Genomic DNA, 11,958 nt, shown 5'->3' with positions numbered 1-11,958 from the left:
CCGGGTTATCAACTGAAGATAGGCTTTTACAGCCAGTACAAAGAACCTCCTAGAAGGAGGGAGAAGTACAGTGAAGCCCATTCTCAAGCAGCAGTGGGAAGGCAACGAGATGCACAAACGCCACAGAGATGGGCAACAAGCAAATGCTGCCTCTAATTCTGCGGGGGATGTGTTTTATCTCCCTGCAAGCAGACAGCCCTGCTAGCACAAAACCAAAGCACGTGCACCAGCAAGACTTACAGCCGTACAGTAAAAGCTTTCCTCTGCTCCCAAGAGGTTCTAAGAGGTAATGAATATTCTTAGGGACAAGAAACACATAGTTAGGTGCAAAACAGGCAGAAAAGATAAACCCCAGTAAAAATGATAACAGATTTCTCTGCCAAATGAAGTGGATTTGACAGATAGGAAATTTCTCCCCCTGTAAGCCAACAGAGCCATGTGCTGTCATGGTACCCGAGGTCTGTTCAACTTGACCAATCCTTTTCTAAACATCAAGAAAAACAGTGATTTTATAACCGCTGTGACACAAATAGCACGGCCTTGAAGCTTCACACACAATTCAACCACTGCTAAGCCTCCGAGGAAGAGCCTGTAACTGGCCCATTTGCACATCACAGTGGAACCCCACTGTTAGATCAATAACCATTTGGCCCAGCCTCACTCCAGTCTCAGTGGGAAAAGCAAAAGGTCTTTTATCAGTCACCTGCTGTTAGCAGGCAAGAAACACCCTAACCTGAAACTATCCCGACAATAAATATATCAGAAGTGAACGCATTATTCATTTTTCCAACCTATGATTTCTTCAGTCATTCAGCACTTCTCTCCCACTGTTCCAGCCCTACATAGTCTCCATACTTTGCCAGCCACCGCTCTCATAAAACTGGAAAAGAGAAAACATTTTTGGGCTACGCAACTGAGAAACTACAGGAAAAACCACATTGTTCTGCACAAGCCTAGCCTCTTGGGCAGAAATTCCTATGGTGTCCGTTTGTCAGGTCTGAAGGCCTGTAAGACTGCTTCACGATCCCAGACCAGGCTTTCCAACGGAGCATCTGATACCTACACACATCGCTTCCTACACTGCTGCAATAACCTTGGCTCCTGGCCTTATTTAGGCCAGCACATCAGTTTACGTACTCAGAAGCTGTTCCAACTTTCTTTCATAGGCAGCACTAACGCTATCAGGGCCACAACCTCCTGGAATCTCTGCTCAGTCTTGCATGAAGCATCACTGTATGCTATTTTGTGAATTCAAGAAGATGCCCAAAAACTGTCGAGATCTGTCACAGATCTGCAACTTAGTGGCAAAAAAAAAAAAAAAAAAAGGCACAGCAAATTTGAAAATCTTGCATGACTGCAATAGCTACTTGTCTGACTTGAACAAAGGATTTACAGCATCAGGCTGCTACACGAGTGATTGATTAGGAAGACAAGACACTGTAACTATTTTTGAGAAAAGATCTGAACACCTAGAATAGTCCTGGCTGAAGTGAAAATAAGCTTCCAACCTAGAATTAATTTTGTAGATAAGAAACTTCTCTCTTTTGCTCAAGAATCTCTTACTTACCTCCCCTTTTCCCTGGGTACACTGGCCTTCTGTTAAGTCTGCATTACGTGAGGCAGGCTGGTCTCACTAAGGTACTGGTCAACATCACACTGAAAGATGCATCCCTTCTGGCCTTTCTGTGACAGGGACAGAATGGGGATGCAGCTCAAAGCCATGATTTTGAAAAGGCTCCCACTAACAGGCGTCCCTCAGCTGTAAAAGCTGGTGCGACCTTTGTTTTAACTATGTAGAAAAACGAATTATTTTGTGTGAAACAGGAAATTAAATAAAGGCTGGCACCAGCTTAAACCTGAGTAAGGAGAATATGCTGGTACCAGCAGGGAAGGAGGAGAGAGTGCGTGCACAGATGGGTTGTGTGCTCGCTCTCTTCTCTGCTGGTACCAGCAGATCCTCTCACCTCCATGTACCACTGCTGCCCCGGGCTCCAGCAGCTCTGGGGTTCCTGCCCATCACACAGGCTGAGTCAGCAGAGGTGAAGTTCCAGAGGTGAAGAATCCTTCACAGCTGGTAGACATGACGACTCTGTGCACTAAGTGGGGAAGTAAACAAAGCAAAACGGCTCAGGTGAGTCTGTGACACTCAGCTGTCTGTGTCCTATGTTACAGAGGCTGAGGGAGAGAATATGGAACATCAGTTTCATCAATCCAAACTGATGCTAATGATTTACGGATTTTAAACGCCAGAAAGGATCACTCGGAAACCAAGATAACTACAATAAGAAGCTGAAAAACAAAGTGAATTAGGAGGCAGACAGGAACACATGGCAAGTGACATGAACTGCTGGGAGATGGAAGAAAATGAAAGAAAATAAGGAGACAATCGAGTTATCCTTCTGTAACTTCCTTGAAGGGTTCATGCCTGATAAAAATCTCCTGAACAATATCATTCATACCACCAGAAAGTCACCCCAAAAGAATGACTCAATGGCAAAGCATGTTTCAAATGTAATTTCCTATGGCATTGTAGCAGACAATACCTGAAGTCCAGTGATTTTATCCCAGGAAAATTGATCTGTTTCTTCCTGGTACATAAATAAGGCACCTATGATATGAAAGGGCTCAAGACTGCTTTTGTGTGAGTTCTGAACATTACACAAAGAAATATTCCTTGGATGTGCTGGTGGGGAGACTGCTAACTTACAGTACTACTCTGCACTAGGCCTTTCGTCTAAGGAGATCCATGTGCTTTCCAGAATCAGAGGCCCAAATTCCTCCAAGATTTGGAGAAGCAATCTGCCAGCTGGGTCTATGTACCCAAAAACCAGCCGTGGAGAAAGGAGAGCATAAACCTGTGCTCCGATAACAGCTCCGATTTTCCACCCAAGTTCAAAAGACTCACGAAGCACTAACATTAAGAGATCTACCCCAATTCATTTCCCAGCCGAACTGGAGAAAGCAGCTACTTGTAGCAACTTCCCTATTTACACACACAAGCCCGCATGTGAGGTCAGAAGCACAACGCTGTTGCATCGCGATTTCGTGTCAGGCCTCCAGGTCAGTCATTCTGGGAAACGAGTAGGACTGTCTTAACTCTCCCTGCCCCTGTGCCATACTGGGACCAGCACAGCCCCGGCTAGAACCAGTCTCTTCTCTTTTGTTGCGGCTGAAAAGAATTTTGCTTTAAATTCCCAGGGGTCTCAAGTCAGCTCTGCTAGATGAGGCTTGTGTTACTCTGTGCTTCTGTCTGGAATAGCCAGGTACGAGCTACCTTGGAGGAAAGTTCATGACATCCCAAACAGACAGAATGTTCCCAAGACAAATCCCCCCAGTTCCCAGCTGGCCAGCTGTAACTGAGCTTTCCTTACAGGTTACACACAGGTCAACTGGGGTGCTCAGTTGCTCCCCCGCTGCAGCACCCCCACAATGAAGCGTGAATAGTAACTCCAAGGGGAAGTAGCCGCTTGGCTTCACAGCCTCCTGCTCAGATCGCAGCTGGATCCAGCTTGCTTGTTGCTGAGATTAAACTCTTCCACAAGGTGAGTTTCTCCTTGAGTCCAGGATGTACGTAACCCAGTCTCAAATTTCCTCCCAGTCCAGAAAACGAACGTGGCGGGAAGAAGAAAACCCACAAAAGAATAAAAGCCAAGGGGAGTGATTCTGCTGCGCGAATACTTCCTTTCTGAGCTTAGCTAACAGTTTTGGAACTGCAGTTTGCTAAGAGAGGGTGGAGAAGCCAAGGTAAGCAAAGGATTTACAATACTGCAAAAGTCTTCCTTGTTCTGCTGCTGACCTACAAAGCACAAGTAAATACGCTGCAGAAAAACTCCTCAGAGTGGTAAATCATTGATGGGAGACATTTGCTGCCGGACTTACTATGGCTCAAATAACATTTACATCTTAAATTTAAAATTATTTCTCCAGGAGAAAGTTCAAGGGCTGTTTACCTAGTGTACAACACTTCTTTTGCTAGAAGAGAAAAAATTAACTCTGGCTTGTCTGACAAGATCAGAAAAAAGCCCCACAGGTCCTGACCTAATTTGTAGCAAAGTATATCGAAATTTCATGTAAGTAGAATAAATCCAACTTCACAGCGGCAGATACTAAGAGAGCACGACGTCTGTTTATACTTCCAATTTCTAATTTCTGCAGCCGTGTTGTAACGTAAAACCAAACCACGAATACTCACTTTTTCCTTTGATCTCCCCCCTGGTATGACTTGTGAGCACATTCATTATCTGGCCCTTTTCCAAAAAAGCCGTTAGCCCAGGATCTACACGCAGGACTGTGGTAATTCACCCCTCCTGCCTTCTAACACTGCACTATAGCTCAGTCTGGGGATCCTACAAGCTTGGTGCTTCAGGCAGGCTGCTTCTGAAAACACGGTTTCTCACACCTGCCAAAAAAGTGACTGGCCTCAACATCCAGCCTTACAAGAGGCCTTTGACCTTACACACTGTGTTGACTTCCTCGTTGACCACAACGCCGTTATCAGCTGCTACCTCTCCTGGCACCATTTACAAAGGGCAACCTGTCAGCCCTACGCACAATGGCTTTCCAGTAGAATTTGTTAAGAGCTGGACACCTGGAAACCACCAGCTTTTTTAATGCCACGTTCTTCACTTTATCTGTGTTTGGCTTGGCAAATTTGCTCCAAGAAATAGGCTTATTAGCAGCTTTTCTCCCGATAAGAATACCACAGGTGTACACTTGGTATGGTTTTGGAGCTACAGAATATTGAGCTGTTTGCTTTGTTGCTCAAAGGTGTAGGAGTGATGGGCTGCAGCAGATTTCTCATAGAGAACAGTGCATATTTGTGTTATTTTGGGCTTTGATTCATCAGAACTTACATTGGCTGACAGATGGGCGAGGGGGAGATTGGGAATCAATGCCTGTTGCTTTTGGTACATGTTAAGTGGGTTTTCCAGGTCTCTTTTTCAGGGTCTAATAATGCCAGTTAGTAAAAGGTAACAAGGAAAACCAAGCTTCCCCTTCCTCAGTTCAAGTTTCATCCAGTTCTTTTAATGATTGGACTGCATGACTTACATTCAGACAAGATTTTGTCCTGCCTAATTTATGAAGTCATCTTGTCTGTCTGCTGCTCTTTCAGGGTTATCTGTTTTCTTTCCTAGGAAAAGCTAGCAGGGGTAACTATTCCCTTCATCCAATTTTAATTTTCTCAAGACTTCTTGCAAGACTGAATTCTACAAGTTCAAGAGAAAACAGAGATTTCCCTCTGAAGGAACTGTTATTTCTGATGCTACCTTAGAAAAATGCTGTGTCCCGACAAATATTAGATCTCCACAAATTCAAATCAGATGCCACTTTTGCACTTCCCTGGTATCAGCACAGTCTGATTTTGCAGCTCCATTGCTTCACACCTTTTGCAACTGCAATCAACAACATGGCGAGTCAAAGCGTTTTGTCCTGTTGCTCCAGCAAATCTCACAAAAAAGAGATTCTGTGTAGGCATTAAAATATGTCAGAACAAAACACATAAACCAGGTGTTATACTGAATGGATTTAAAGCAGAGGAATACAGTGAGTCCATAAGCAGAGATTTCCTCCTTGAATTTAATAGAAATCAGTTGCTGCTGTTGCTTCCAAAGCCAGGAATAGGAATTTTACTTGCTGGGTGATTGAGATCTTGCCACAAGCATTAGTTCCTTGTAGAAAATATGGATGTTATTTTCCCATGACATGAACAGCTAAGTACTTCCAAGATTGTCATATAGTTCTCACATAAACAGACAGGTGAATTTCACTGTATCATCACCACCGCGTACAGGATCTTATTGGTGAGTCCCAACAGCCGTTTTCTTGTTTGGGGGCTACTGTCAAAAAATACATCTTTTTGTTTAATTTGAAATATTTTCAGCAATGGAAAAAAAAAAAAAAAAAAAAAAGAATTGCATAAGGCCAAGCATTGCAACTTTTAAATTGTTTGCAAATGTATCAGAGATCAATGTACCACTGGGTGTTGTATAAAGGTACATTCTCGCTGATTAGGTTTTACAGCCTTTTTTTTTTTTTTTTTTTTTTTAAGAGTAACCTTGAAGAAGACAGGTTTATCTATAGCTTTTGCAAGATAATCTACATTTTTATATGCAGTTGTAATACAAGGAAATGGCCTCAAATTACACCAGGGGAGGTTTAGATTGGATATTAGGAAAAATTTATTCACTGAAAGGGTGGTCAAACAATGGGACAGACTGCCCAGGGAGGGGGTGGAATCGCCATCCCTGGAGGTGCTCCAAAAAACGCGCAGATGCGGTGCTTGGGGACGTGGTTTAGCACCAGACGTGGTAGTCCTGGGTTAACGGTTGGATTTGATGATGTCAAAGGTCTTTTCCAACTTCAACGAGTCTGTGATTCTAAGTAAGAGCACAGCCAATCAGCAGAACTGTGGTATCAACTACATGAAAGATGGGACAGGCTCTGTCCCACGGAACCACCTAGGGAGTTACAAAGTCATTTATAGAAGCTAGTCAGGTAGAAGTTGAGGAAAAAGTACTAAGGACTTGTTAATTCAATACTTCAACCATTCCAGAAACAAAACTACTCAGTTAAAGATGAACCAACCTGGGGCTGCAGCTTGTCCTGCTAATTTCTGTGATTCACCATATAAGCCCGTGTCTGCAAGGATCAAGGCTTCACTTGGCAAAGTTATTAAGCACGTACTTGGCTTCAAACCGATTCACTGATGAGCTAGTGAGACTATTTTCACGTAGAAATGAGGTATTTACTATTTCAGGCTTCTGGAAGCAACCCAACAAATTGTTTAATCAAGGGATAAACCAACAAGCATAAGGACGGCCTCCAAACTCAGTACCAAGCAACTCCTTCGATTTGTCATTATTAGAGTTTCCCAGTTTCTTTCAAAGGGGAAGCCACAGTTTTATTCTGGTGGCCCTGTGGTGAATGACTCCTTTTACCTGTGGTAGAAACACAGTACCCTCACGGATAGGTGCTGGGGACCCAATGAAAGCATAAATATTAATTTCGCTCAGGTCAAGGGCTCACCTTCTGTGGATGTAACTTCCAAAAGCGAGATTGTTTGTTTATCATAATTTCAGGATTTCACTCTGGTAGGTGACACTTTCAAGTCTTCCCACTTTTCCAATTTGGCTGCAGAGAGAAGAAAAAAATTAGCTGAGAAGATCAAACATAATCCTTGTACTTCTGTGGTACACACTACATCATCTACAACTGCAGTACTTCATGCTCAAAGGAAAGTATCAACAAGAATTTTCTTCTTTAGTTAGTTTTCATTCTGGGAAGAACAATCGTATTTTGGCTATAAATTAAAAACCTTCTTTACTTCAGGCTTTTATTCCTCCTCTAGGAGCACAACTGAGATGATATTCTCTGCTCTCATGTTGGAGAACATAATTATATAAACACCTGCTTCAGGCTGTCTACCCAGGAGCTCGGGAGTGACAGTGCTGTGGTCTTTCAGCAGTAGCGTAAAACCAGCTTCTTGGGAGCCTTCATGTCCTGTGATAGATAAAAGCATGGTATTAAACCCAGAAACTTTCAAAAGAACATTTGGGACTATCAGGAAACCTCTGTCCTACACAGAGACAAATCTTGACTTCCACTAGAGCATTTTCAAAAGCAGCCTTAATTTCAATGCCCAATTTCTGGTACCTCAGCTCTGTCTTCAGTAAGTGTTCAAGATCATTAGGTCCTTCTGTCTCTGAATGGAGCTAAGGATGCTCAGAGGCTCAAGCTGGGAATCCAGAACAAAAATCCTCTTTAACTTTTAACCTTCATCTGTGTGTGGGTATTTCTTGAGCCACAAAGGAAAATAAAAGCATCTCCAACACAGACATTTGTGAATTTACATACACGTGACACAGTAGTACACAAAATTTGCTCTCATCTCACTCAGAAGTTGATGTGTAGCTGTCTTGGTTCTGAAGCAAATTCTTCACCCGGCCATTCTCATCTGCCAGTTCAATCCCACCTGCAGCACACAGAAGTCTAGGTCAGGGTTCAAGGGCAGGAAGCTATGGCAATTAAACTCAAGATATGTCTCAACGGTGCAAAAGTAACCTACATCTGAAAAACAGCCCAAAGGCTGGGTGCATTTTAGTTGAGTACCATGATGCAGGACCACCTCAAAACAATTGCCTGCCCCTCATCCTAGTGGTCAGTCAGCCACGTTATATCGATGCATATACTTTATGTCAAGTGAAACCCAGCTCATACAACTCAGCGCAAACCTCTTTTGCTGTGGGATAAGCTGGCTCGTAATACACTGCAGCTGCTACGGTCTAGGAGAATTCAGTGGATGGCCAGTATGGTTATGTTCATCAGTGGCAGCTTGATAGGCTTAGTTAACATGGTTGTATTCAAGGACTGAGCATGAAAACCTGCAAAGAATCCACCAGCAGATGCGGGTTGTTAGCACATTTCAAGGTGCTGACATAGCAATGAAACCTTTATTGGGTAATTTCTTCAGATGGACATTTTCATTGAACTTTTTCTTCTAACAGCTTTTAAAAGCACTTTATTCTAGCTGCCTGTGTGTAAGAGGTAAGGATTAACCAGATAATGAGCACAGCCAGGGGCAGCCTCAGTAACTGCAACAAACACCACTGGGAACATTATCTGGCTTCGTTAACACACTGGGAAGCTTGACGACAGTTTCACACTGGAAGACAGAGTCAGCGGAAACCACCCTGCTCGTTTCAGAAATCAGAGACACACAGAGCCATAACCCAAAGAGGTTCCTTTCCAGGGAACTCAGCCATACCTTCCTTCTCACAGCCACAGCAGTGTGTGATGCTCTCCAAGGGAAGCTGAACTTTACACTGAATGTTGAAAAGGGCCTTTTCATTTTCTGTTGAGAGGCATGAGTCAAAGCAACCGAAGAAAAACCAACAGCCCTGTGACCCTTCTCCAAATTCCAAATTAAGTGACCCTGCACTTGATCACTCTTATCAGCAGTCTCAGGGAAATGGCACCCTTCTGAATGCGAGGGGACTTCACAGCTACTCCAGACAGCGCTGGACTTCCAGAAGATTCCATAGACCACTAGAAAAAGAGCTATCAACAGTAAATACTTCAGGAGCAGAACAAAACCACTGGTTGCACCACTCCTCTTTTTATTTGTTCTTTCCAAGTACCTATTAACAGAGCACAAATCGAAACGCTGTGTGAAAATCTGGTCTTTTCATTGATATTCTTTGGCTTTATGGCGGAAAAAAAAAGACCCAAAATATTCTGAAACTGAATAATGTTTACTTATGACTAAAGTGTACTTGTTAAGAAAACCACAGTGGGATAACTGAAAGCTTCTAGCAAAAGTTCCATATGCGTCTTAGTTTTGATTTAAAGCAAGAAATTGTTTCCATTGGAAAAATGTTACAATGAAAAAGCTGATAGATTTTATTTACTATTGCCTTCCACCCCGCCTTTTACAAATATAACTTGGAACCACAATTTACCACAGAGGTAACTTTATCACCTGTCTGGGTACCATGTCTCCCTGTGGATATACAACAATCACTGAAGATGCTTACCTCCATGTAGTACTGTTACAAACGTACCTGCTTGATAATCTAAAAAAGAAAGCAATGAGGAGAGCAATGACAGTTTTTTCACTACTACGTTCTAGAACAGGCAATCACAGAGAGTAACCTGCAGGTGTTTTGTAGCGTTTGCCTGTAGGTTCCCATTGTCTGAAAGTCCCTTCAAAGTGTTAGTAAGCACCTAAATTCTCCCAAGGTGGAGCTGCAAAGGAGCCAGACCAAATCTTTTGTTTATGGGAGCAAGCTCAGAAAACACGGAACCACCAAAATGATGGTGGCAAAAGTCCTTGCAGTCCCTCTGGATCCAGAGACACCATTAGTGGAAGTAAAACTGAGAGCTTCTGTCTTGGCTCTTGGGCACTGAAGTCTCACTCTCTTAATACTCACTATGGTTATGCAAAGGCAGAAGGTGCAGACGCCGATTTGTGCCTAGGAACCACGAAGGAATGGGTCCGCCGTTCACAGATAAGCAGTTCAGTAAACACTGCAGTGAGAAGAGAACGGGCTTTGCTGGTGGAAAGAGCTGGCTGAAGCCTACCTGTGGGGGTTGCCAAGGTACTGTGCTGGCTCACAGTCAAGAAATACTACGTTGCTGTACTCCACCTGGAACTAAGGAATCCTGCGTAGGAAGAGATGGAGCAGGTGTTCCGATTCTGCTCCTGTTCCACAGAAGCATAGCCCTCTTCACAGCCAGGCTCTCTTGGCCTCATACAGACAGGTCAAAAGAATAAGAACGGTAGGAAGGATGTTTTCATTTTAAAGATCAGGCTCCCAAAGCACTGGACACCAGCAGCTACACCATTCCCTGCAGTCACTGCTACTAGGAATAGTTTAAGTGTACTCTTTGCTCAAAGAAATGACATCTCTAGAGGTCTTCAAGGTCTCTGCCAGTAGATCTCACACAATATATTGAAAACATGCAGAAGCAATGGAGAGATGCTGGCCAAGGGCTAGAAGTATGGCTCTAGCCATACCCGTGGCCTCACATATTTTCTGCTTTACTGACTTAACAATGAAAACTATACAATTAGTAAACAATGTCAAGAACCTCAGCTTCCTTCTCGAGTCTACAAATTATTAATAATCGAAGGCAAGTGTGAAAGTATTTCAATCAGATTAAGCAAACAGAATATGGACTATTCATTACGTAAGTGACCAAGCACATCTCTAACTAAACACACATCTATTCTGATACTTCAGGTACTGCAACTCTGTCCACAGACACACACATTCTCCAATAATCCACCTTCAGCCATTGCCAAGGATAAACTAGGTTCCTCAAGGAAATGAGCTGGTGGCTATTTCACTTCACAAAAGATGAAATACTTCTGCTTCTGGTCTCTTCAATCCTCTGAGCAATGCAGCTCCTCTTCATTTCCAGCAGAGTTTCATCCCTCTTTGTGGCCCAAGAATCCAGCAGCTCAGAAGAGGGGTGAGCTCCCCGTGCTTGTTTGATGTTTGCTGTCTGTTACAGAAATCCAAAACAAAAGTAGAGTGCAAATTCAGTGGACAGCACTGGGGAACTGCTATGCCACCACTAAGGCAACCTAGTCCAATGGGCAAAAAACCGTAACAGGATCTACCGCCAGCACTCTACACTGGCTCCAGAGTACGTGGCAAGCTGCACAGTGCATGTCGCTCGCGTATTCAGGCCTTTGCAGAGCTCACTGTATCTGAATTTCAAAATAATGCAAAGGATCCACCCATAATTACACCAAACCCACACCATTAATAAAGGCAAACTCTAAGCATCACAGTCTAAAAATTCAGCAGCAGCTTGAGGAAAGTGTTCAGTTCAGAAGACACACTGCTTATTTTAACTCTTTGTTTATTTACAGCTATAAACCAGTACACATGAAGAGAACAGATGCCTTATTCCTTTGCTGGTAAACTGCTTGGTAAGATCACAGATCTTGGCTACATTGCAACATTTTCCCTGGAAACCTGTTATGATGAACAGAAAAGCTCTTACAAATGGATTAATAAGAAACAAAAATCCTCTAAGTACCTGCTGAGAGAAAGAAGGAAACAAGTCTACACCTGTGAATTAGTTATGTACTTTGGTCTGCTTATTGGCCTTCTGCTGACTTCTTTTCAATGACCTGCATGTATGTTTTACACCAAGGAGGAGAGACAACGTATCTCCATCCCATTTTGTAATCTTATTTCCTATCCACTATAGGGAAACAGAAACCACCATACAGACGAAGATTTGTTACCTGGATTAACAAGGTCTGAAGGTTGCTGCAGGTTCACCAAAGCTTGCTTGATCTCGCGCAGAGTCTTGGCAAGGGGGGAAGCTGCTATCAGGCCCTCCACCTCCAACTCAGCCAGATAAGCCAACTGGAGATCGAAACCTGAAGGAAACAGGGAGGCACTTCTACTCCTCAAGTAAGCAGAGGCTCCTCATGGCTGG

At 43.3% G+C, this 11,958-nt stretch overlaps 1 protein-coding gene across 1 annotated transcript in view; it reads right to left on the bottom strand.

Annotated features, from left to right (window-relative positions):
- Window positions 1-583: 583 nt before the first annotated feature.
- LOC308054289 (uncharacterized protein) overlaps window positions 584-11,958 on the bottom strand; it is a 73,669-nt gene continuing 62,294 nt past the window's right edge. The window contains exons 44-45 of the mRNA XM_080366834.1: window positions 11,762-11,899; window positions 584-11,007 (exon numbers count right to left, since the gene is read on the bottom strand). Coding sequence (XP_080222960.1) covers window positions 10,964-11,007; window positions 11,762-11,899 — 182 coding nt within the window. The 3' untranslated portion in view covers window positions 584-10,963. The remainder of the gene's footprint in view (window positions 11,008-11,761; window positions 11,900-11,958) is intronic.

Source organism: Falco punctatus, assembly GCF_963210335.1.
Source record: "Falco punctatus genome assembly, chromosome: 16".
In the NCBI taxonomy this organism is placed as follows: Eukaryota; Metazoa; Chordata; class Aves; order Falconiformes; family Falconidae; genus Falco; species Falco punctatus.
This window is presented reverse-complemented; position numbering and strand designations above follow the sequence as displayed.